The 27,066-nt window shown below is 39.7% G+C and overlaps 1 protein-coding gene across 8 annotated transcripts in view; it reads right to left on the bottom strand.

Annotated features, from left to right (window-relative positions):
- APBB2 (amyloid beta precursor protein binding family B member 2) overlaps window positions 1-27,066 on the bottom strand; it is a 443,058-nt gene that overhangs the window by 202,201 nt on the left and 213,791 nt on the right. For all 8 annotated transcript variants that reach the window (XM_049886955.1, XM_049886954.1, XM_049886956.1 and 5 more), the window contains 2 exons: window positions 26,820-26,889; window positions 5,933-6,751 (listed from right to left, as the gene is read on the bottom strand). In XM_049886955.1, coding sequence (XP_049742912.1) covers window positions 5,933-6,751; window positions 26,820-26,838 — 838 coding nt within the window. In that variant the 5' untranslated portion in view covers window positions 26,839-26,889. The remainder of the gene's footprint in view (window positions 1-5,932; window positions 6,752-26,819; window positions 26,890-27,066) is intronic.

Below are 27,066 nucleotides of genomic sequence, written 5' to 3'. Positions count from 1 at the left end.
GAATTTTCCAAAAAACCATTAATTGAGCAAAATCATTTTTTTCCTTAAGCTCATGGGGTGAGATAAGAAATATTTTTATACATCTTACCTCTAAGGTACTAAAATCTAATTTGAAAGCATACCATCTACCCCAGAACACATTGTGCTTGAGCTATTTTGGAAACCTCTCACATCTGTCTTCCTGAACTACTCCTGTCACATCATGGAACTCTCCACCAAGAAGACAAGACAGAGAGGCTAGTGAATCACTAAAGGGTGCCTGAAATATTAAAATTAATTCAGCAAGCCAAACAGCTGAAAACTCGGCCAGCACTATATCCTGGAATTTTAAGAAAGTACAGATGAATGCTTCTTAAAAGTAATTTTAAAATTATTTATGGTTGAAATTACCAAAAAAAAATTTGAGATAGAACGAATAGCTCACATATTTAAAAGAAGTTTCGAAGAGTGCTAATAACACAAATGTATCCAAAATTCTAACACTCTTAAGCTAACCAGGCCAGAAATAAGAAGTGCTATCAGTTGTGTTGACATAATTAGCTCTGTGCCTTGGCTTTCAATCTCATTAGCTATCCAGCTAGCAAAAAAAAAAAAAAAAAAAAATTCCACTTAGCTTGCTTCAAGACTAAAAAATCAATTTAATACATCAAGTAATTCAAACTCTATAGCAACATGGATCAATTTGCTATGCAAGGCAAAGTGTAAAGGCAACTAAAACCAAAATGGCCCTTGTCCTTGACAATGGCCCTTCTGACTCATAGGCCTATAGACACAAACAAAAAAGATGTTTGTGGTAGACTAAATTACTGGCCCCAATTCTTCACCTCTCCCTGTACGTTAGAATATACGAATAAGAATTACTCTATCCAGATGTTACAAACAATTATTTTATAAACACTTTGCTTATTTTTTTCTATTTATATAGGGTGTGCTGATGTAATAAACATGTGACATGCTACAGCATGCTTGCAATCAAGCTCCATCCATCCAACCAGCGAACTGTTAGCATTCATGGAGTCTCTTACAATGAGTCACATACCAAGTAAGGTGGTACACAAACATGGATAATGAAGACCTAGCTCCTGCTTTCATGGAGCTGAAATTCACAATTAAGAGAAATCCAAACTTTTACATGGTAAACTACACTCATAATGATGATCCCTATAATAACTGTCACTAATATTTATTATGTTCTTGTTATATGCCAGGCACTGTTACAGGACCTTTTTGAAGACGCTCTCACTTAATCTTCAAAACAGATCTATGACAAAGATGTTATTATCACTTTCATTTTAGAGGAGAAGCCAAGTGAACTTCCTAGATGTAGCAAAGCTGGGAGTTGAACTCAGGATGTTGAACCCTAGAGCCTATGCTTTTAACGATAAGTCAATGAAGCATTAAGCCACTGCTGCACCATCTAGATTTGGCTTCCTCTGTGCATAATCCTGCTTTTAAACACTTTACCAATAAATCTAATTTCATCAAAATGACTATGACACAAAATCCATCTAGTTTCATACCCCATGTCTTCAATTCTGGTATATCACAAATCCAAGTTACATGTTGGCACCACTGAAAACTATACCCAAGTGGCTTGTTACAAAATGTTGTATCTTTCAAAACTTTTCATGAAGCAAACATAAAACACCGATTAACAGAGATTAACGTATTTATCTGAGCCACTGGGCTTATCTGGGGCAACTGAGGGAACCATCTCTCTGACAAAACCACAACTAGATTAAAAGTTCTCACTTTCAAGAACCAAAATGATACAACCCTTTCTTTTAGAATTGAAGTGAAGGCACTCTTTTTAACTTTTCTAAACTCCTAGGACAACTCTGTAATTTTGCCGATGTCTTTCTTTTTCCTAATAGCCTCCTTGGTTTCTCAAAGGACAAACTACACAGGAGCAAAAGAGCAGCAGCATATTGTATACATGATTGATAGTATAAAAAGAATTCTGAAAAGCTGGAGGGGGCAATTCAGAAAGAAAGGGAAATAGAAAATAGTCAATCTCTGGGTTAGGCAGTGCATTTTATAAATAGCATTCTAAGAGGGAAAGGATGCCCTTAAGGTAGAAATGACTCTATTTTTCCAGGCTCCCCAAAGTACAGTCTACAATCAGAAGACAATTGTGTCATGATTTAGGTATAAAACACACACCACTGTGATGAGTACTCACTTAACACACAGCAAATAAATAAGCAAATACACACTTCATATACATGTACTATGGCACAGCGCTCTAATAGCTTACAAAATACTTGCTCTTTTTATTGCTTCTCTTTCAAACAATATTCTAGTGTTTACTATATATATATACATACACACACACACACACACAAGCATATGTTGTTGTTACTTGTTGTTGAGTCTTTTCTGACTCATGGCGGTACAAACGTATGTGTGTGTGTATACATATATGGAGCCTTGGTGGCATAGTGGTTAAGAGCAGCTTGGCTGCTAGTGAAAGGGTCGGCAGTTCAAATCCACTAGCTGCTCCTTGAAACCTATGGGGCAGTTCTCCTCTTTTCTATAGGGTCACTGTGAGTCGGAGTCGACTGAACAGCAACGGGTTTATATAATACATAAAACATATATTATGAACAATAATTTTACCATGACAAGTGAAACATACAATGTTTAAACAACTGTGATCATTTTAAATGATCAAGCTAGAAGTATGTTTCACTAGAAAGATGTAATCAAAAGAAATACCAATGCTGAATAATCTATTTTATTTTACTCACTAATTTATATAGTGGTTGCTATCTGAAACACTTAAGTATGATCGTGAAGTAAAGAGGTTTCTTTTCAGCAGGGTTCACAATGGGTTCTGAGGCAATTCCAAAGGAAAGCTGTCGAAATTATCAGTATTAATATTTTGGGACATTGTAGCATGCTGAAATAGTGCAGTGTAGTGCTCCCAAAGTGACCATTTTGAAAGACAGCACAGGTTTGGATTCTCCAATGTTTTTTAAAAACTCAAATCTTATTGCTTTAAAGTCATAGCTAACACACTCTTACAAGGGTATTTGATTTACAATGTCTGTCCTTAGTGACTCATCAAAAACACCCAGTTGCCCTGAAGTCGATTCCAACTTGGTGACCCCACATGCATGTATCAGAGTAGAGCTCCATAGGGTTTTCGGTGGCTGATTTTTCAGCAGTAGATTGCCAGGCTTTTCTTTTGAGGTGCCTCTGGGTGGACTCAAACCTCCAACCTTTCTGTTAACAGTAGAGCACGATATCCACTTATACTATCCATGGACTCTGAAACTCACCAAGCCCACTGCCATCAAGTCGATTCCGACTCATAGCGACCCTAGAGGACACAATAGAACTGCCCCATAGAGTTAACTCACCAAGGGCCTCATAAATTGCCATCACCATACTGTTATCCTAACTTTAAAATTCAAAAGTCTTCAAATCAGACTTTGAGAGAAGAAACTGATCGCATCTTCCCATCCCACCAAAGCACGATAATGGGTCCTGTGGAGAACCCCAACAGAAAATAACACCAGGACACTGAGCAAACAAGTGGTATCAGAGCAGAGTGGACCCTGAAAGGCTTCCTGGAGAAGGGGAGGTAGAGACACTGGAGTCCCAGTCGATGGAATGGCATGCACATTTTCAGATTAAACTTTGTGCCCTCCACAGGCCCTTACAGAAACCAGCACTCAGTAAGTGAAGAGGTTACAAATAGAAAAAATCTAAACACTCATTCGCAACAGGATGGTTAAAAAACCATGGCCCTTGAACACAGTAGAACAGTAAGCATAAACCACTGAAACCTGTGAGAGCTAGGACTCGATGGAGCTGCCTTGTTTTTCCAGGTCTCGCAAGTTTTCCAGTTCCGGTTTTCACAAGTTTCATGATACTTAAAAGACTGAGGTAGAAAAAACTATATGTGCTGATCTGGACTAATCTACAAAATATATTCTTAAGTGGAAAAAGCAAACTATTCATAAAATAATCCAATTTGAGTAGTTTTTTTCTTTCAACCTTTTTTTAATAAAAAATTTCAAAGAGAAAATAGAATAATGAACCCTCATTATTCTTCAGAAACACTTCCAAATTGCACAATGTTTTCACGAGCCTCACAAAGTAGTGCGTGCATTCTTTATTACAAACCATTGTATTCAACTCAAATTTTTAATATGGCAGGTTTATAGCAGTCTGTTCTTATGTACCAGTTGTTCATAAGTCGGATGTCTATAAGCGGGGACTGTCTGTATTTAAATAATATTGCGTTTGTGATTTTCTTCAAAGTAGCTGGAGTAGGGGGTAAAAAAAAAAAAAAAAAAAACCATCCCCATCTGATAACTGTTAAAGCTGGGTTTCATGGTGGTGTATGAATATGGTGACCACTATCATTTATCTATCTATCTACCTGTCTGTCTATCTACTATCTACCCATCTATCAAGCCCTTTATTTATTTTTGTATTTTCTTCCAGCAAACAGTCACTCTGAGTCAGAACCAACTCGACAGCAACAGGTTTGGTTTTAATGATCAGCATCGGGAAGGGGACTAGTGTGAGGAACAGGGGAAGGTTTACTATTCATTTAATAGCTTTCAGTACATTTAAAATTAAACTACGACAACACACTGCCTGCAAGAGTCGAAGAAAGGCTGCTGTAACCAGAGGAAGACAGTGAGGCGTTAGCAGACCACACTGAAACCAGGAGGTAGAGTTTGACTGTGGGATGCTCAAAGGTTTTTTACGTAGATTCACACACCAGTAGGTGATGATGTCCATCAGCTACAGGATATGAATTCTCTAAATGGGTCAAAAGTAATAACAGAGTTACGAATTCAGGGACATTACTAAATGTAATTATGAGTCCAAAAATGTGTAGGTCCAGACATTTCTGAGATGAAACAGACTCATCTCAACCTCCCTATTCCTAATCCAGCAACAGCAGGCTGATGAAATACATAATTTAAAGTACTGGGATTTTAAAGGACATCTCAGAAAGTTTTATTTATTTTTGTTACAAGTTAACATCTTAGCTTTCTCCTATTCTTTTTCTTATCTGTACTCCTTGCAATTTCTGTGCCTTATAGATTGGAAAAAAAGGTTATTTTCTTCTCTGGTGTTTCTGTTTTATTTGTTATATCTGCATAACATTAACACAGCCATGGGACCCACTCGCTCAGAGACTTCAAAGAAGTAAGTCTTTTCATATTCAATATGGATACAAAAAAAAAAACTTCACATTTTAAAATCTTATGATCGTTTGACTTTTAGGACACTTAAATTTTTGCAACTATTTTGACACTTTTGACATTCAAAGACGTTACAAATACAGACAAAAAAAAGACTGATCTATTAAAATTCTAAACTTCTGAATATATATGTTTTTAAAAACATAATTTCCTCACTTTAAAATATCACTCGAACAAGACTCATAAAACAGTTCCCAGAAAAGTCCAACAGGAAAACGTCTTTAATGAACAGACTTCTAATTTCTCATTACCTTGGGCATAAATATATTCTTCTGAGAATTTTAAAACAGTTGCTTCTCTTAATCAGTTATATCCTGCCTCTGGCAACTATTTCTTTTTATTATTTTGCTTAACAAAACCCAGTATTTCTAGATAATATACAGAAATCGTTCTTTTAAGCACTGGAAATACGAATCCAAAATAGATGATGCCTTACTGTAGTTAACACCAAGGATCTATTTCTGTTACAAAAATGCTTACCAGAACAAGTTATGTATGATCCAAAATGAAATCAACCTAAACTGTGGTAGACAGGGGAATCTAACAATACTTTTCACACAAATCACCTATCTTACCCTGAGAGACTCAAGTTCTTCTCTGCCTGGAAATGGACTTTTTTGTTCAGTCTAGAGGTTTATTCATTAATAATTAAAAACATGAACACAAAGTGCCACCTTAGGCTACACCTTTCCAGAAGGTACCTGTTTCATCCGGGGAGCTAGGGGAGGCGCTGTCTTGAGACAAGGTTGTCCAGCTTGACTCCTCGTCGCTTGGTGCCAGGTTTTGGATCCGGTGGAGTGCACAGTCAGTTTTAGCCCCTGTTTTAGGATGATCCTTCTTGGTCTCTGGACTGGACGACACTGTGGCGACTTGGCCACCTTCAGGGCTGGACTGGGGCTTGTTTGGTTTCTGCAGCAGCAAATCCCCGTTCTCAACAATGGTGGAGGCCTGGCCCTGGGCTGGCTGGGATTTCTCTTCCACGACCCCATGGTGGTTGCCTAGATTCTGCTCGAGTCCTCTGGCTGAGGTTTCCAGGTCTGCATAGTAATTTAGGAAGCTCTTGGTTCTCCTGGGCTGGGAGGGTAAAATTTCACAGCCCGAGGGATCCTGTGGATGGGGCTCTTTCCCCTCTAACTTCTCAGAAGTTATGTTTATGACTGCAGTGGGGCTGACATTTTTGTTGGGGTCCTGCTGCTGGCCTTGTTCTGCAGCCTTTCGGAGCTGGTTCTCTCCATTTTTCACCAGTTTGATGTTGGCAGAGCCATTTCCCAGCAGGGGCTGGGCCGCCGGATCCGAGAGGCCCATGGCTGCCTGGATGTTAGTCAATGCATATTTTTTCCTGCATTTGGGAGGTGTGTTGTTCTTGGTCTCTGTGTGTTTTATTTCAGCATTCAACAGTTCATTGTGGGAGGAACGGAGGTTAAGGGTATTTGGTGGTGTGGCTGGGCTGTTTCGATTCGCAACATCTGTGGTTCCGCTGCTGGCCATAAACCCTGCCACGGAGTCTACACCTGAGTCAGCTGGAAAAAAAAAAAAGGAAAATGGTCATTAGAAGCCCGCCATGATTAAACTACTTAGCATGCAGAGCGAGCAAACATGTTTACAACGAAAACTGAAAGAATTAATGCTTTGATTGCATGATGCATTCTTATAGAACTGACCCATTTTCCTGTCTATTTCACTGTCTGCTCATATACTAAATAGAAGCAAAGAAAGGTCTTAATGTAGATATGCAAAAGCCAATTTACAGAAAACTTTAAGAGGTCTGAAGGTCTAAATTTCACTTAGAACAAAAAAAGCCTTCTCTTTTGAATTCATATAAAAGCATTTTCTTCTGGTGGCTGGTCTTCATTACCCACAACCTTGACAATCATTCCCTTTCTAAACATTTATACCACGTTTCTATTCTGTAATTCCCTCAGGCAACAAGAAAAAAAAATTGCTAAAAATTCATCTGGGCTCTGGCTTTCTTAATTAACCTGAGAGGTCACTGTCCAGTGATGCACCATAAGGCCAGGGTAATGTTTCTCAGCCATGTTTAGAAATTGTGTTCTGAAAGCCTGGAAAATCAAACCTCCATTAAAGTTTGCTGATGTCTTTGTGATCATTTTTGACCTCGCCTTAGTGTTTGTACTAGACAGAAATTTTGAGGAAATGGCTTAATTTCTCAAGAACATGCACACAACTATTACCAATAATGTAACATTGAGTCCTTGGCTACAGACATCGTCGTAGAGTCCCCAGAGGAGTTTGAATACATTCCTCTGAATGAAAATACAGACTCAGCTGTCTGCAGTCATCATAGGTCCTCACAGAACTCTAAGGACACTATCTGACAGCTGCATTTATCTCAAATATTGTTCACACCATCAGTGATTTATTCCATATGTCTCCTGCTAAGAAGAAAGGAAGGTTTCTCAGACTAGAAGGGCATCAAATCCCATTAGCAAGAATTCCTGAGGCTTCAGATTTCTCAGTCTGTGAGGAATGACTTCTCTCTTATCTGATCCTTTGCCTTCCATGGAGTTCTCTTGAGTTCTACAACAGCAGCAGAGGAACTAAAAAGCACACCTCCTAACATTCCTGAAATAGTATTCTGACAATGCTCCCTTCCTCCCCCAGGCGAAACAGTAACTTAAGCAGAAGAGGAGGACAAGAGTTTTCCCCTACTGGGGAGCTTACAGCTATCTCTTTCTATCATCAAATACTCAGGCTGGGCATTTTTTTTTTTTTAAGAGTCATTCAATCCTAGAATCCATGGGCTTCTAGGAAGCTAGGTAATGTCTAGACTCACTAGGCAATGTCTATATTTTCCATGGAGTGACTGTGTGGCCTACAGTGATAATATGTAGGGCCTATAGCCCCAAGTGGTTGGAACTTGGGCCCCATTCCTTAAAGCTGTTATTCATAAGGATTCTTGTCTACTTGGCCTCCCACCTCAACTCTTAGACCTCGTTTTATAGGAATATAGAATCTAGTATGTTCCTCCCCTTTAAACTGTGCTGACAAGTGAATTTTCTTCGAGTTGTTTTGTCTTCTCTTTTGGCTACTGATGGAAAACATTTGCTTCAGTTTATAATTCAAACTCACTCAGCAGTGGCATTTGCTAAGAGAAGGGCCTACCCTGAACCCAAATGAAGTTTTCCCTGAGACACACGTCCACGCCATAGACAGACAAAAGGAATTATATTTAGACTCTTCGGTACTTAGTGTGCATTATTATAAAAAGGCTGGAAATCTGATGGTTTCTTAAAAGACAAGTCAAAAAATGTCTATGAAGCAGTTTTATGATGTTAGATACTATATTCCAAGCAATGTTATTAGGCAGAAATAATATTCAGAAAGAATACCATTGGAATTGCTAAGTAATCTAATATTTAAGTAGCTTTTATATCCCAGATGTGACAAATAAAAACTTTTACCTGTGTTAACACCAGCCTTTTAAATCCCTGTCCTTCCCTGTGCCCCTTTTAATTCTTCTGCTTACTAGAAACCATAGGTAGAGGGAAGGGATGATGGGGATAGAGACAGAACAACAGTACCATCCAATACAAATAGTTCTGTAAATGCTGTTTTTATATACCAAAGCCTGAACACACTTTCAGTATGTCTGAGGTATTAAACAATGATATCTAATGGTAAAATGGAGCCCTGGTGGCACAGTGGTTAAGAGCTACAGCTGCTAACCAAAAAGTCAGCAGTTTGAATCCACCAGCTGCTCTTTAGAAAACCCTCTGGGGCAGCTCTACTCGTCCTATATAGGGTCTCTATAGTCAGAATCAACTTGACAGCAATGGGTATGGGTAAAGTCAAAATAAAAGGTTTAGTCCTAGAAATAAGGCAGACAAGCTAATTCTATTAAGTATACAATTGCCTTCAGGATCTAATATATCAGCTGGAAAGTCATCTAGGCTCTAAAGGGTCATGAAGTAACTAAATCGAAGCCAAACCCTTGCCGTCAAGTCAACTCCTACTCATGGCAACTCTAGCTAGAGGTTAGAAAAATCCTAGTGATTTAGGAAGTAAAATTGGAGTCATTATTCCCTGTTCTTGAACATAGAGAATGTGACCCATCTGCAGCCAGACCCACAAGGACTCACAAGGGCACATCAACTGGGCCCTGAGGTATAAAAACAATAATCAAAAACTCACTGCCGTCGAGTCGATACCAACTCATGGCGACACTGTAGGACAGAGTAGAACTTCCCCATAGGGTTCCAAGGAGCGCCTGGCAGATTTGAACAGCTGACCTCTTGGCTAGCAGCTGTAGTACTTAACCAGTACGCCACCAGGGTTTCCATAAAGACAAGAGCTAGGACAATCTTGGGAAATATCTTTTAGGGAATCTTTCACATAAACCAATCAAAAACAGAACACAAAAGACTTTGCACTCTTATCTTTTTCTATTAGCATTTAGTGAATACAAAATTTGTTGGACCAATGAAAAAACCCTCCTGACTATCATTCCTGAAACCTGTACCAGTGATTCTTAAGAAAGACAATTCAAAACGTAGGATCACAATTTCTAGCCAACCTGTGAAGCTTTCCATGGTTTTTGTTCATTTTTGTAATTTTAATATATACTGGGCATTCTGTAAGGTTCCTGGGACTAAGAAAGACATGGCTCTAGGTGCATGCTTGTCTGTTTCCCCATTCTTGCCTATTCTGTAATATTTCCTTGGACTCAGGCACACATGGCTGTGGCAGCATGCTTATCCATTTTCTCACTTTATCTGATTCTGTAATATTCCTTGGATTCAGGCAGACATGGCTCTGGCAGCATGCTTGTCCAATTTCCCACTTTTGCCTCTCTCAACATATGTCGCATAAAACCTTCTTTTGCTCTACTAAACTTTATGAAGTTTTTTATCCTCCAACACTAGAAAGATCAAAACTGTAGGTGAGAGGGCTCAGCCTTGTCCTTGCTGCTTAGTAGCTGAGGGATCTAGGAGATCTTGGCCTTCAGATTTCTTATCTGAAAAATGAGGACAATAATACCTGGTAGGCATGAGTATGAAAATGAGAAATGCTTGCAGAATATTTAGAACAATCCATGACAACAGTCCATGACAACCAATGAAGATCAAAGACCACAGCCTTCAGTATGGATTACACCTCAACTTAAAGAAAACAAAAATCCTCACAACTGGACCAATAAGCAACATAATAAACAGAGAAAAGATTGAGGTTGTTAAGGATTTCATTTTACTTGGATCCACAATCAACACCAATGGAAACGGGAGTCACGAAATCAAAAGATGCATTGCATTGGGCAAATCAGTAGCAAGAGATCTTTTTAAAGTGTTAAAAAACAAAGATGTCACCTTGAGAACTAAGGCTCACCTGACCCAAGCCATGGTGTTTTCAACAGCCTCATATGCATGCGAAAGCTGGGTGATGAAAAGACCAAAGAGTTGATGCCTTTAAATTGTGGTGTTGGCAAAGAGTATTGAATATACCATGGATTGCCAAAAGAACAAACAAATCTGTCTTGAAAGAAGTACAACCACAATGCTCCTTGGAAGCAAGGATGGCGAGACTGCATCTCACATACTTTGGACATGTAGTCAGGAGGGATCAGTCCCTGGACAAGGACATTATGCTTGGGAAAGTAGAGGGTCAGCAAAAAAGAGGAAGACCCTCAACAAGATGGATTGATGCAGTGGCTGCAACAATGGGCTCAAGCATAGAAACAATTGTGAGGACGTTGCAGCACCGGGCAGTGTTTCATTCTGCTGTGCACAGGGTTGCTATGAGTCGGAACCGACTCAACAGCACCTAACAACAATAACACAGCAACACAACAACCAGAGTGAACACCCTTCAACTTTTTTTACCCTAAGTCACAAAGCACAGGGCTGCCTGCCAAGGCCCTCAAACTAAGCACCACATTATGTGGTCTAAGTGGTAGAAATGGTCCTGTTGCATAAAGACACACAGAGAGCAAACAGATTAGCAAAAAGAACAAAAGAGTTGGGTCTATTAGGCTTATATATGAAGAAAAAACACACTCCTCAGGTTTAAGGAGGAGGATTCTTGCATTTTTTTTTTGACAGGAAAGAAAGTCTTATAATGTCTCTTTAAACCTCTTATTATTTAGCTGTTTTCTTTGGAATTAAAAAGCCTAAGTCCAAACTCCTTAATGTGACAGATAAGTAATTTTAACTCCCCATGTCTTTGTCTGTAAAATGGGGATAATAGTATCTGCATCTCAATGAGCTGTGGACTGAGAGTAATAACTGCCAAGTATTTAACATAATGCTCTGCTTATTATAAGAGTTCAATCCATGTTGTTGTTAGTTGCAGAGTCAGTTCCAACTGATGGCAACCTTATGTGTAACAGAACAAAATGTTGCTCGTTCTGTGCCATCTTCATTATCAGTGATATGTCTAAGTCCACCATTGAGGCTATTCAGTACATGTTGGTGATTACTATTTACAGCTCCCTCCCTTCCCTGCACACTTTTGTAGGTGATCACCACACTCTGGGCCACCACTTATTGAGTACTTTCTTCTTGCCAGGCACCATGTTGGGAATGAGGAAACAAAGACACAAAAGACTAGCCCCCGAATTATAAGTGCTTTTAGCCTAGTGGAAGACAAACACATGGATGAAAAACAAATTAACACAAATATTAATGGTGCAGCTAGAGAACTCAATCAGGGTGGAAGGGGGGACAAAAGAGTAAGCGATCTTCTTAGCTCAGGGTGGGAAAGACCTGAAGGTAAGAGAGACTGGGTTTGCTACATCAGGGAAGCCTGAGCAAATCAAGACACGAAAAGAGAGGCGGTACAGGCAGGCAGAGTCCTATAAGGCATGCCCCAAGAGTTTGGACTTAACCCTAAGGCAAAGAAGATCGAGTACCTCAGCAGCAGTGTGCAGAGCAACTTGAAGACTGAAGTGTATGAGTATATATGTGTGTAGAGCACACATGTGTATGCTGGGAGCAGACATCTTCTCCTCAGTACAGTCTCCAAGAAGGAGATGAGTATGAAGAAAAGGCATTAGAGAAACAATGTGAATTACGCAATTAAAACATCAGCTGTCACCAGAGAAACAGTGGAATGAGGTAGAACAAGGCCCTCTCCCTCACCAACCAAAAAGACACCTGGTCCTATCTTTGTGTTCGTTTTGTCTAGAGTTAGAAATTGACTCTGCTTCTTAACAACAGAGAGTAAGACTTGGGGCATGACCAGCTGGGAAGCTATTGCAATAGCCCAGTCAAGACAGTAGGGCGAGGACATTGAGGGCATGAGGGACTAGGTATGGGAAGGAGCCTCTCTCTCCCACTGATGTAGGGTTGTCTCTGGTCACTCATCTCTTAACCAGAGCATGAAGATGAGGTTCCCATCAGCCACCTGGATCTAGAGGTGAAGACTAAAAAGAGCCCAGTGAACTCCATGATTAGGACACTGGTGACTTTTGGCAGACTCTGGGTACAGACTGACCTTTAAGGAGCTTGACAATGAACAAAGTGGGGAAGAGAGAACTAGAGGATGAGCCAGGATTATAGGAGGGGATTTTTCTCTCTTAAAGACGAGTCTTGGCCATGTTATATTGGTTATAGGCTGTAAAAACAGAAGCTAGTAGAAAGGAAAAAGGTGGAAACATAAAAGAGATAGACCAGTAAGATGGAATGCAGATGAAGAGAGGAGAGGAGGGCACCATAGCAGATGTGGAACGGCTGTCCTTGCCCAGGACAAGGGGTGATTCTTCTTGGGAGAAGACAGGAGAGGGAGAAAGGATGTGAATAGACAGGCCTGTAACTGTGGTGACACAAAACTGGGGGAAAGCAAAACACATAGCCTTTGTTTTCTTTATGAAGATGGAGAGTCTTCCCCTAAGAGAGCCAAGGAGAGTGGTCTAGTAGGCAACATGACGAGAAGGACAGAGGTTAGAAATAATCACAAAGGAAAATGTGATTAACGTGTCAAGTGCACTGACATGAATAGATGATTTACGCACTCTAGGATGTGGCCTAGAAAGGACAGGGAATAAACCCGTAAGAAAAGTGAAGAGCTAAGAAAAAAGAAAGAAACCAAGAAATTAGACGTCTGAGAAAAACTGAAGAAGGATCTGAGAGGAATAAGGAATTGCTCTCAAACTTGGCTGCATATTACATTCACTTGGAAAACTTTTAAAAAGTAGAGATGCCAGGGTCCCACCCCCAAAGATACTCCAAAAGATCTGGATTTAGTTCTGATTGAGACAGTCATGCCTATTAAAAAGTTCTTCTTTTTTTTTTTTCTTAATAATTTTTATTGTGCTTTAAGTGAAAGTCTACAAATCAAGTCAGTCTCTCACACAAAAACCCATACTCACCTTGCTACACACTCCCAATTACTCTCTCCCTCCACTGTCTCTTTTTCTGTCCATTTCGCCAGCTTCTAACCCCCTCCGCCCTCTCATCTCCCCTCCAGCAGGAGATGCCAACATAGTCTCAAGTATCCACCTGATCCAAGAAGCTCACTCCTCACCAGCATCCCTCTCCAAACCATTGTCCAGTCCAATCCATGTCCAAAGAGTTGGCTTCAGGAACGATTCCTGTCCTGGGGCAACAGAAGGTCTGGGGGCCATGACCACCAGGGTCCTTCTAGTCTCAGTCAGACCATTAAGTCTGGTCTTATGAGAATTTGGGGTCTGCATCCCAGTGCTCTCCTGCTCCCTCAGCGGTTCTCTGTTGTGTTCCCTGTCAGGGCAGTCATCGGTTATAGCCAGGCACCATCTAGTTCTTCTGGTCTAAGGATGATGTAGTCTCTGGTTCATATAGCCCTTTCTGTCTCTTGGGCTCGTAATCGCACTGTGTCCTTGGTGTTCTTCATTCTCCTTTGGTCCGGGTGGGTTGAGACCAATTGATGCATCTTAGATGGCTGCTTGCTAGCATTTAAGACCCCAGATGCCACTCTTCAAAATGGGATGCAGAATGTTTTGTTAATAGATCTTATTATGCCAATTGACTTAGATGTCCCCTGAAACCATGGTCCCCAGACCCCTGCCCCTGCCACGCTGGCCTTCAAAGCATTCAGTTTATTCAGGAAACTTCTTTGCTTTCGGTTTAGTCCAATTGTGCTGACCTCCCCTGTATTGTGTGCTGTCTTTCCCTTCACCTAAAGTAGTTCTTATCTACTATCTAATTAGTGAAGGCCCCTCTCCCACCACCCCTCCCCGAAGCCACAAAAGAATGTTTTCTTCTCAGTTTAAACTATTTCTCAAGTTCTTATAATAGTGGTCTTATACAATATTTGTCCTTTTGCAACTGACTAATTTCACTCAGCATAATGCCTTCCAGGTTCCTCCATGTTATGAAATGTTTCACAGATTCCTCACTGTTCTTTATCGATGCATAGTATTCCATTGTGTGAATATACCATAATTTATTTATCCATTCATCTGTTGATGGGCACCTTGGTTGCTTCCATCTTTTTGCTATTGTAAACAGTGCTGCAATATACATGGGTGTGCATATATCTGTTCGTGTAAAGGCTCTTATTTCTCTAGGATATATTCCAAGGAGTGGGATTGCTGGATTGTACGGTAGTTCTATTTCTTACTTTTTAAGGAAGCACCAAATCGATTTCCAAAGTGGTTGTACCATTTGACATTCCCACCAGCAGTGAAGAAGGGTTGCAATCTCTCCACAGCCTCTCCAACATTTATTATTTCGTGTTTTTTGGATTAATGCCAGCCTTGTTGGAGTGAGATGAAATCTTATTGTAGTTCTGATCTGCATTTCTCTAATGGCTAATGATCGTGAACATTTCCTCATATATCTGTTAGCTACCTGAATGTCTTCTTTAGTGGAGTGCCTATTCATATCTTTTGCCCATTTTTTAATTGGGTTATTTATCTTTTTTGCAGTTAAGTTTTTGCAGTATCATGTAGATTTTAGAGATCAGGCACTGATCAGAAACGTCATAGCTAAAAACTTTTTCCCAGTCTGTAGGTAGTCTTTTTACTCTTTTGGTGAAGTCTTTGGATGAGCATAGGTGTTTGATTTTTAGGAGCTCCCAGTTATCTAGTTTTTCTTCTGCATTCTTAATAATGTTTTGTATGCTGTTTATGCCATGTATTAAGGCTACTAACGTCGTCCCTATTTTTTGTTCCATGATCTTTATCGTTTTAGATTTTATATTTAGGTCTTTGATCTATTTTGAGTTAGTTTTTGTGCATGGAGTGAGGTATGGGTCTTGTTTCATTTTTTTGCAGATGGACATCCAGTTATGCCAGCACCATTTGTTAAAAAGACTGTCTTTTCCCCCATTTAACTGTTCTGGGGCCTTTGTCAAATATCAACTGCTCATATGTGGATGGATTTATGTCTGGATTCTCAATTCTGTCCCATTGGTCCATGTATCTGTTGTTGCACCAGTACCAGGCTGTTTTGACTACTGTGACGGTAAAATAGGTTCTAAAATCAGGTAAAGGCCTCCCGCTCTGTTCTTCTTTTTCAGTAATGCCTTATTTATCCGGGGCCTCTTTTCCTTCTATATGAAGTTGGTGATTTGTTTCTCCATCTCATTAAAGAATGTCTTTGGGATTTGGATCGGAATTGCATTAAATGTATAGATCACTTTTGGTAGAACAGACATCTTTATAATGTTAAGCCTTCCTATCCATGAGCAAGGTGTGTTCTTCCACTTATGTGAGTCTCTTTTGGTTTCTTGCAAAAGTGTACTGCAGTTTTCTTTGTATAAGTCTTTTACATCTTTGGTAAGATTTATTCCTAAGTATTTTATCTTCTTGGGGGCTACTGTAAATGGCATTGATTTGGTGATTTCCTCTCTGATGTTCTTTTTGTTGGTGTAGAGGAATCCAACTGATTTTTGTATGTTTATGTTGTATCCCGATACTCTGCTGAACTCTATTAGTTTCAGTGTTTTCTGGAGGATTCCTTAGGGTTTTCTGTGTATAAGATCATGTCATCTGCAAACAGAGTTACTTTTACTTCTTCCTTGCCAATCTGGATGCCCTTTATTTCTTTATCTAGCCTAACTGCTCTGGCTAGGACTTCCAACACAACGTTGAATAAGAGTGGTGATAAAGGGCATCCTTGTCTGGTACCGATCTCAATGGAAATGTTTTCAAGCTCTCTCCATTTAGGGTAATGTTGGCTGTTGGCTTTGTATAAATGCCCTTTATTATGTTGAGGAATTCTCCTTGTATTCCTATCTTGCTGAGCGTTTTTATTATGAATGAATGTTGAACTTTGTCAAATGCCTTTTCTGCATCGATTGATAAAATCATGTGATTGTTTTGTTTTATTTATGTGGTGGATTACATTAATTGTTTTTCTAATGTTGAACCATCCCTGCATACCTGGTATGAATCCCACTTGGTCATGGTGAATTATTTTTTTGGTATGTTGTTGAATTCTATTGCCTAGAATTTTGTTGAGGATTTTTGCATCTAAGTTCATGAGGGATATAGGTCTATAATTTTCTTTTCTTGTGGTGTCTTTACCTGGTTTTGGCATCAGGGATATGGTGGCTTCATAGAATGAGTTTGGTAGTACTCCATCCTTTTCTATGCTCTGAGATACCTTTAGTAGTAGTGGTGTTAACTTTTCTCTGAAAGTTTGGTAGAACTCCGCAGTGAAGCCGTCCGGAGCAGGGCTTTTTTTTGTTGGGAGTGTTTTGATTACCTTTTTAATGTCTTCTTCTGTTATGGGTCTTCTTTGGGTGGTTCTAGTGCGTGATCTGGTGGTACAATGGTTGAGTGCTTGGGTGCTAAAGGTTGGAAGTTCGAACCCACCCAGCTGCTCCCAGGGAAAAAAGACCTAGGATGTCTTCTTGGGAAGATTACAGCCTAGGAAACCCTGTGGGGCAGTTCTACTCTGTCATGCAGGGTCACTATGAGTCTGAATTGACTTCAGGGCACGCAACAACCACAATGTGTGGCCAAGGCTGAGCACCACTGGAATAAGGAAGTGAGAGATTTGGAAGAACAGGGTGATACAGATCTGAGTTAATGCCTTCTGAAGTGCTTTGAATACTCTGACCACGCATGTCATCTTCTAGCCTTTGCACACATTCTCAGCATCCTTCCCACATGCCTGGAGAATTTCTACTTCTCCTTTAGGATTCAGGGCAGATGTTATCTCTTTGTGAAGACTTCTTTCCCCCTCCAGGCAAATTCCAGGGCTCCTTCTTCTATAGACCCAAACCTTCACAAACATCTCTCTATTACAGCATCACTCACACTGCTTTATTTTTTATCTGTTTGATTTTCCTAGGAGATCCTGATCTCCAGCAACCAGCACAGCAGCCTACCACAGGACAGATACTCAAATGTTTGTAAAATAAATAATGAATAAAATGAAAAAGACAAGTGTCTCAGTATCTCAAGAAATGTTTACAAAAGAGGTCCGGGCAGAAGTTTTTAGTTCTCATTTAAAAATTCAAAAGTAACTATCATGATTGTCTAAATAGTTAAATCAATGAGAAATTCATTTTCCTTTCCTTGCAAAAGCTAACGATATCAGAAAGGGAAAGAGTGATCAGTTATCACAGCTCTCACCCCATGTAGCTTCTAAGCAAGACTGAAATTACAAAATCCTTCAATATAAAGTGGAGATCAATTTATTTTTGGATCCTCAGTTTCAGCTTAAGGAAATTCTTGCTCAATTCTGCCATAACTCCCTAAACAAGAAAATACTATTTAGAGTCAAAGATGTATCTTTTGTGACACAGACTATATTGCTGTACTTCACTGCTGAACACAATTTCTCATCATATCAGCTCAAAGTTCTCCATGATTTGGTGTGAAACACACACACACATGCACACACACATGCACACACGCACACTCTGGTCAGCTCCACGGTCCCTCCCCACACCCACTCCCAGGCCTCCTTCTTCCTCATCTCTTCGTACAGAGCATTGGCATCATTAGTTAACAATGAACAGAAGAGAATTAAGAAAAATGGGAAATAGCAACATAATAATATAAATGCAACAAATTATGGAGAAAAACTAATACTCTATGGACATAAAAATAAAAGGATGATTCTCTTCCTTTCCCAGCTCAGGACACCCTTGCCCCCTTTTGCTTTCTCTAGTCCACATGTAGGATATTTTAGCCTGCTTTCCAATATGGAAGCTACGTTGACACACTAATAAAAAGTTAAGCTGGTTCCATTTTTCTTTGCTTCACATGATTTTACTACAGATTCTCTATGAACTAATGCTTGATTTAATACTCACTTCAAGTCGGGGTGGCAGGTGTTAAATTCACTTATACTTTTGCTGGATCCTAACTGAGAATTCATAGCATCATCATCTATTATGGATTGGCCCCTCAAAATATGTATTGGAATCCTAACCACTATACCTGTGATGTAATCCTGTTTAGAAATAGGGTTTTCTTGGTTACGTTAATGCTATCACCTCTCCAGTAGGGTGGGTTCTAAATCTAATCACCTCTGAGTTTAACAAGAACAAAAAAACTGATTAGACAGAGAGAGAGACATAGATGGGGAAAAAGAGATGCCATATGAGAAATGCCTACAGGCCAAGGAACTCCAATGAACCAAGGAAAGCCAGGGCTACCAACAAGGAAGGAGTCAATACAGCCGAGACTCTAATTAGGACTTTCAGTCTCCAAAACTGTTAGAAAATATTTTTAGTCTCTTAAAGCTACCAACCTGTGGTATTTCTGTTCCAGCAGCACTAGGAAACTAAGACTTTGTCCTAAAAGTCTTGGAATCTTGGAAAGCTAGCCCTTCCTGAGTTCCTTATTCCAACACATTCTGTTGACTTTAAAATGTTTCTCTAATACACTGAGTTCCTCCTTCCCATCTCCTTCTTCCTCTCCATGCCTAATTTCAAGCCCTCACCACTAAATATAAGTTTTCTCATAGTTTTCCCTGGCACAATGGCTCTACCCTGGTACTTCACTCTACCCTGACACATTTTTGTCCCATGTTGTTGTTGTCAGGTGCTGCTGGTGGAGTTGGTTCTGACTCATAGCAACCCTATGTACAGCAGAATGAAACATTGCCCAGTCCTATTCATCCTCACAATCACTGTTATGTTTGAGCCCACTGTTGCAGCCACTGTGTCAGTCCACCTTGTTGAGGGTCTTCCTCTTTTTCGATGACCCTCTACTTTACCAAGCATGTTGTCCTTCTCCCGGGACTGGTCCCTCCTGTTAACATGTCCAAAGTACTTGAGACAAAGTCTCACCATCCTCGCTTCCAAGGAGCTCTCTGGCTGTACTTCTTTCAAGATAGATATGCCCCATATCTTTCTAAACACAAATTGATCGTGTAGCTCTCTTGCTTAAAAATGTACACTGGCTATCTGCTGTCTAAATTCTTCAGCTCAGTTCAAATAAGGCCCTCCACATTGTCCTCTGCCAGGCTCAGTGCACCCTTTTATCACGTCTCCTATCATTGTACTCCCCAGCCCAGCCACGCTCCCTCTACTGGAGCCACAATGAACTTCCCTGAGGCTGCCAAGCCACTTCACAACTCTTGGCTTTTGCATATAGTTTGTTTCCTCTACACAGGAATACATTTTTTACTCTCTTCTCTCCACTTCATCCTATTTCAAGCTTGATAAACTCCTATAAATCCTTCAAAACTCAGCTCACATATCATGCCCTCCTTTAGGCCTTTCCTGGCCCCCGCACACAATGACGGTTGCTCCCTTGTCTGTGCTAGGTATGTGACATGCTGCTAATATCGGCTTTTCAGTATGACACTATACGTATCAACTGAGGCGTCCATCCCCTAGACAGCAAGCTCCTTGAGGGCAGCAACTGTCTCATTCATTTTTGTATAACAACTTTATAGAGACATAATTTGCATATCATAAAGTTCATACTATTAAAGTGTATGACTCAGTGATTTTTAGTACAGGAAGTCCCCGAGTAGGACGTTTTTGAGTTACAGCAAACCACAATTTTGAACGTCCATTCTTTTGTTTTTGTTACTTTTTTTTTTTAATTGTGCTTTAAGTGAAAGTTTACAAATCAAGTCAGTCTCTCACACAAAATTTATATACACCTTGCTATGTACTCCTAATTGCTCTCCCCCTAAAGAGACAGCACACTCCCTCTCTCCACCCTGTATTCACCATGTCCATTCAGCCAGCTCCTGTCCCCCTCTGCCTTCTCATTTCACCTCCAGACAGGAGCTGCCCACATAGTCTCATGTGTCTATTTGACCCAAGAAGCTCACTCCTCACCAGTATACTTTTCTATCTTATAGTCCAGTCTAATTTGTCTGAAGAGTTGGTGTTGGGATAGTTCCTATCTTGGGCTAACGGAAGGTCTGTGGACCATGACCTCTGGGGTCCTTCTAGTCTCAGTCAGACCACTAAGTCTGGTCTTTTTATGAGAATTTGAGGTCTGCATCCCACTGCTCTCCTGCTCCCTCAGGGGTTATCTGTTGTGTTCCCTGTCAGGGCAGTCAGGGGTTGTAGCCGGGCACCATCTAGTTCTTCTAGTCTCAGGCTGATGTAGTCTCTGATTTATGTGGCCCTTTCTGTCTCTTAGGCTAATAATTACCTTGTATCCTTGGTGTTCTTCATTCTCCTTTTTTCCAGGTGGGTTGTGACCAACTGATGCATCTTACTTAGTTGGCCACTTGCTAGTGTTTAAGACCCCAGATGCCACTCTCCAAAGTGGGATGCAGAATGTTTTGTTAATAGATTTTATTATGCCAATTGACTTAGATGTCCCCTGAAACCATGGTCCCCAAAGCCCCACCCCTGCTATGCTGGCCTTTGAAGCGTTCAGTTTATTCAGGGAACTTCTTTGCTCTTGGTTTAGTCCAGTTGTGCTGACCTCTCCTGAATTGTGTCTTGTCTCTCCCTTCACCTAAAACAGTTCTTGTCTACTATTTACTTAGTATGTTTTGTTTTGTTTTTTAGTAATGGAGCTCTGTTGGTGCAATGGGTAATTGCTTAGCTGCTAACCAAAAGGTCAGCACCTCAAATCCACCAACTGCCCCTTGGAAGCTCAATGGGGCAGTTCTACTCTGTCCTGTAGGGTTGCTATGAGTCAGAATTGACTCCACAGCAATGGGTTATCATTAGTAATATGTACTACATACAGTGTCGCAGTGTGTAATTGGCTGATGATATCATTCTCAGATGTTCACTCCCAGATGTTTACTGTTCAAAACACTGCCGTATAGCTTGAGTTTTCTCAACTAAATTAGGGGTTTCATTTGCTCTAAAACATGGACCCAAACACGGATAGCTTTGCTAAAGCCAAAAGGCAGATTCAGTAAGCAGTAAGATGTAACTGCAAAACACATTAAGGAAAAAAGAAAAGGACCATACAGACAACTTTCACTAATTTTCTGACTAAAAACATCATCCCCATTTCCAGAGATAATCCAGATGGTCCACGGCTTTCTACAAGAGGAGTTACTATTGCAACTAACTAAATGCCAATGTGGTCTAACTCTTCTTCATCGTTGCAGTAAATTTTTATGATTTGTGTATTTTTTATGTATATATGTAGGTATTGAAATATATTTGTAAGTTTTTATGTAATGCTTCCAACCCCAAAGACATATAAAGATCAGATTTATAAAGATGCTGAAAATAAAAGGCAATAATAATGAAAATAAAGAGGCATTTGACTTACGTCAGAACTGACTTACATTACTTTCATTGGAACCCTGTCGTAAGTCAACGACTACCTGTATATTCACAGAGTTGTGCATCTATTGCTACTATCTAATTTTAGAACATTTTCATCAATCCAAAAAACAAACCCCATACCCATTAGCAGTCACTCCCCATTTCTCCCTTTCCCAAGTCCCTGGCAACCACTGATCTGCTTTCTGTCTCTATGAATTTGCCTATTCTGGATATTTAATATAAACGGAATCACAAATACGTAGTCATTTGTGACTGGCTTCTTTCACTTAGTATAATGTTTTCAAGGTCATCCATGGTGTAGTATATGTCAGTACTTCATTCCTTTTTATGACTGAATAATATTCCACCGTATGTGTATACCACATTTTGTTTATCCATTCATCAGTTGGTGGGCATTTGGGTTGTTTTGACTTTTTAGCTACTTTGAATAACGCTGCTATGAACAACCATGTACAAATACTTGTATGGACATGTTTTCATTCACCTTGGGTACATACCCAGGAATGGAACTGCAAAGTCATATGTTGTTGTTGTTGTTGTTGGGTGCCATGGAGTTGGTTCTGACTCATAGCGACTCTATGTACAAAAGAAGTCATACAGTAACTCCGTATTTAACTTTTTGAGGGACTGCCTGGTTGTTTTACAAAGCAGTTGTGAAGTTAGTATCACTGCTGTCCATGCTTTCATGAAAGCCTGGTGGAGAAACATCTGTTATAGCCTGTATTTCTCCCTTTCTGGTAAAACCAAAAAACCTGTTACAGTCGAGTCGATTCTGACTTATAGTGACCCTATATGACAGTAGCCTTACATGCCCCATAGCATTTCCTAGTCTGTAATCTTTATGGAAGCAGGCTGTCACATCTTCCTCCTGTGCAGCGGCTGGTGGGTTCAACACACCAAACTTTTGGTTAACAGCCAAGTCCTTAATCACTGTGCTCCCAGGGCTGCTTCCTTTCTGGTAACAGCCCCTCAATTTTTCTTGGGAAATCAACCTTCCCCCATTCCCATTCACTCATTCAATAGATTTTTTTGGGCACCTACGATGTGCCACATAATGTTCTATGTGCTATGGATACAGCAGTGAACAAAAGTGACAAAATAAAAATACCTACACTCATGGAGCTTGCATTCTAGGGGTTCTGTTTGTGTTTAAGGCAGAGATGACTCCACCCCTTACTTTCTGGGCCACATGACCCAGGCCCAGCCAATCAGAGCAGCAAATCCCTATGGCTATAGTGACTAGTTCTAGGAAAACCAGGTGGCCCACACAGAGTCAATTCTAAGACTTTGTCTGGAAGAGCAAGAAGAGAGGTGCTCTCTTTTCTTTTTCTTGAACTAGAAGATATAAGTCTAGAGCCTTAAGAGGCCAAAATAAAGACAGAGCCTGCCTAATAATGAACTTAACAAATAAGAAAGCAGAGCCAAGCGATGGAGAGAAAGTAACCAAGCCCTAATGACATTGTTGAGTCTCCGAAACAAGCTATATCTGAAATATTATATCCCTGGACTTCTCTGGTATTCAAGCAAATAGTTTTGTTTGTTTGTTTTTGCTTACGCCACTTTGCACTGGGTTTTCTCTTTTTTGCAACTAACAAAGCCCGAGCATTTTTTTTTTTTTTTAAAGAAGCCCAAACAAAAGTCAAGATCACTTCAATTTCACAATTAACACAGCATTTTGCAAACCCAGAGTCACAGGGGCCCTAGCACTGAGATGAAACCAGACAGATTCTCCCAGGAACTCAGATTACGTACTAATATAACCCCATGCTGGATCCTGTAGTTAAACCTGGCCCCTCACCTCCTCCCTTTCTCTTTCCTAAGACCTCTAGCTTCTGTCAAAGAAAAAGTTTGTCTCTTCAATAATCTGCTTCTCTCCCTCTGCTTCCATGACATGTTTATAAAATTGGAAATTGAAAAATGGGCCTAGGGTTGACAAATGGACCCAAGGCTGGCAAATGGGCCCAGAGAATTCCCAATGTTGCCCTATTCTTGAATAAGACTTAACATTTCCTTCATTTTAATTTTTCTATTACACAATTGTATTCCACTGAGGAGCTAACAGCAAAACATCTACCCTGAGGAATGTTGCCTTTTGAACTAAACCTCAAAGTATTATGGAAATAAAATAAACTCATATTTGCCATTCCCTTTCAAGAAGGAGAGGCAATATGAAGGCAGTTTCCTGAAATTATTCATGAAAGAAAATTCTCAGTGTGACAAAATTGATAAGAACTACTCTGAACAAAAGAGGCAAAATGTTACTAGGAGGCAGCTTGGGTCATTGGGCCAGGGAGCTCACAGGCTTAAAATCGTTAAAGTCCTGAAGTGGGAAGGGGACAACTTCACACTGTTGATTCACAGGCAATTTCCCCAGTCTCTAAGATAAAGGGGTGATATCTCCAGCTAGATCTTACCCAGCTGAAGGTTTCCCATGCCCCACGCAACTTAATCGCTTGAGGGCTTCCTCTGTTCAACAACTGTTCCAAGAGAACTGAGGAGATTTAAGCCAGACTTAACCAAATACTTTAAGAAATTCAAAGTCAGGCTGGGTAGTGGGAAGGGAAAGTTACTAAACAAACTGACAACAGATGAAGTAGACAGAGGGTCTTATTAGAACACATTACTGGGGATGAGGAGAGAAGTTCAGGGAAGGCTTCCCACAAAAGGAACAGCTGAGCTGAGTCTTGAAGGGTAGGTAGGAGTCCACCAGGGGACAAGGAAAAGAAATATACTTCAGATGGGGGGAAAGCCCAGCATTCCAACATCACAACTGGCAGATGTGATAATTGTGTATTTAAGAAACATAAAGCAGAATTTGTGTATCCGAATAAAAATTATGACCTTTGTTTGAAGTAGTCACCTTGAGAAATTATATGCTCATTCCAAGGCTATTTCTCTACCAAATTTTAAGCTGCTTTCACTCTTTAGAAGATGAATTTCTTTTTAAAAACAGCTTTAGACTCTCATGGCCAAGTATGACATTGATGGACAATGATCAAGCTTGGAAATATTGCTTTAGGTCAAAAGGTAGGTGAGCTATAAAGTAACGAGAAAGGTCTTCCTGAGTGACTGAACAATTGGACCTAAATCAGGTGCAAAAGAGAAAAGAAAACATCAAACTATGGAAGAACCCTTGAAATAGGGTGACTACTTGACTATTTTATGGACTAAGACTGACTTGGAAGAGACTCCTGTGCTGAATCTTGAAGTGTGAACAGGAATTTTCTAGTGACATGGAAGTATAAATTCAGGTATGTTTGTTTTTAAAGAGCCTGCCTATAGTCACAGCTCCTGTGAGTTAGAAAACAGGACTGAAGACACAGCATATCCAACTGAAGGACCCAGGCTCTCCCTCATTAGTTGCTATTTGACTTTTCTAATAAAAAAAATGGCTAGAATACGATACCCCACTGAAACAAGAATATTGCTTTCTTTGTAAAGTGTGTCGTATGCTACAACAAAGAATGATAGTAGCCCTGGATAACAGTTCCATTATCTCTCATTAAGTGAAACTTATGAGAGCTGGAAGTTGATGGGACTAAATGTAATTAAGGATATACATATTTGCCTTGATTTTCTAAAAAGTTAATACACCTATTTAACTACATATTTACAAAACAATTCCTCTCCTTTTCCCATTACGTAGTATAAATGGATGGCCTCTAAGCATCAGTTCTAAATTCCCAATTTTCTGGTGTGAGCTTAGTTAGGTTTATCACGTTATTTTTGGCTGTTTCCATAAAAAATAAATTTCTTGTTACTCATATACCCCTGCTACACTCAGTGTTTATTTCATTTGTATTACTTGAGTTCTTTGCTAAGATGGAGTCCTGGTGGCACAGTGGTTAAGAGCTTGGCTGCTAACCAAAAGGTCAGCAGATTGAATCCACCAGCCGCTCCTCAGAAAGAAACAGTATGGGGCAGTTCTGCTTGGTCCTATAGGGTCACTATGAGTTGGAATTGACTCAAAGATGCAACATGCAAAGTGTTATACAAAAGGAGCCAAGAGTTTGAACGTATTTTATAATAATAAGATTAACTTCAGAATTTGAGACATTAGTATCTATTTGTCCATGGATTAAGTAAATTTATTTAAAAACTTGGGGCTTGTTTAGTGGTACGTATCCTAAAAAATACAGAATCTACCCAGATGTATCTGCTGCTCACAATTCTATACTACTTTTTATTTTGAAACGTTACTGCAATTGCTTTCTCATTTATTATTGTGAGGCTGAAAATTAAATCCCCCCACATCACGTGTAGACTCGCATCCATTATGAAACAAAAAAGTACATACAATAAAATTAAGGTGGTTTTCTTAAGGCCTCAAATTAATCAGCATTAGATTCAAGGAAAATAATGAATTGGGAGCTCTATTCAAGATAAAAGGAGCCCTGGTGGTACAGTGGTTAAGTGCCCAGCTGCTAACTGAAAGATAAGGTGTTTGAACCTACCAGCTGCTCCATGGGAGAAAGATGTGGCAGTCTGCTTCTGTAAAGATTTAGTCATGGAAACTCTATGGAGGCATTTCTACTCTGTCCTATACGGTCACTAGGAGTTGGAATTCAACTCGATGGCAAATGGGTATTGTAGACAAATCCCCCAATGGCTAAGATGTGGTTTACACCTACTCTTTTGTTCATTTTTCAACGGTTCACATGCTGTAATGTATGATGTTAAATAATAAAATGTGACAAAATTTTAACTTCCTGTTAGAGTCAATTAAAAGGGTTTTTACATCAAGTCAAGCCATGCAATTATTACCTGAATGTCTAACTGATTCTTTCACCTTGTCTTAAAGATTCATTTTTCTATTACATTAAAAAATTAGTCAAGTATAATTAAAAATATACATGTTACTTTAACAAATCACAAGTTTAACATTAAAACAAATACCTATCTTTTTTTTTTTTTTTAAGTTCTAATATTCAGCTGCTTCTCTGCATTGAAACATGTGAAAGTGAATCTGACCTGGAAGTGCTTCTGACATGGATCACTGAGTGTCGGCCAGTGGTGCAGGAAATGGGTTATAACCTGAAATCTGAAAAGAGGGATCATTTGATAAATTAAATTAAAACTCCAAATAACAAAGCACAGAAGAAAAAAAAAGCATAGCATTGAAAATCCTTCCACAAGTTGTAAAACATGCTAAACACATTTTGGCAGATAACGTCCAAATTTTTGTTTACTTATACTTGGTCATTCTACTTACAACTAA

The sequence above is a fragment of the Elephas maximus genome, chromosome 5 (genome assembly GCF_024166365.1).
Source record: "Elephas maximus indicus isolate mEleMax1 chromosome 5, mEleMax1 primary haplotype, whole genome shotgun sequence".
Classification (NCBI taxonomy): Eukaryota; Metazoa; Chordata; class Mammalia; order Proboscidea; family Elephantidae; genus Elephas; species Elephas maximus.
This window is presented reverse-complemented; position numbering and strand designations above follow the sequence as displayed.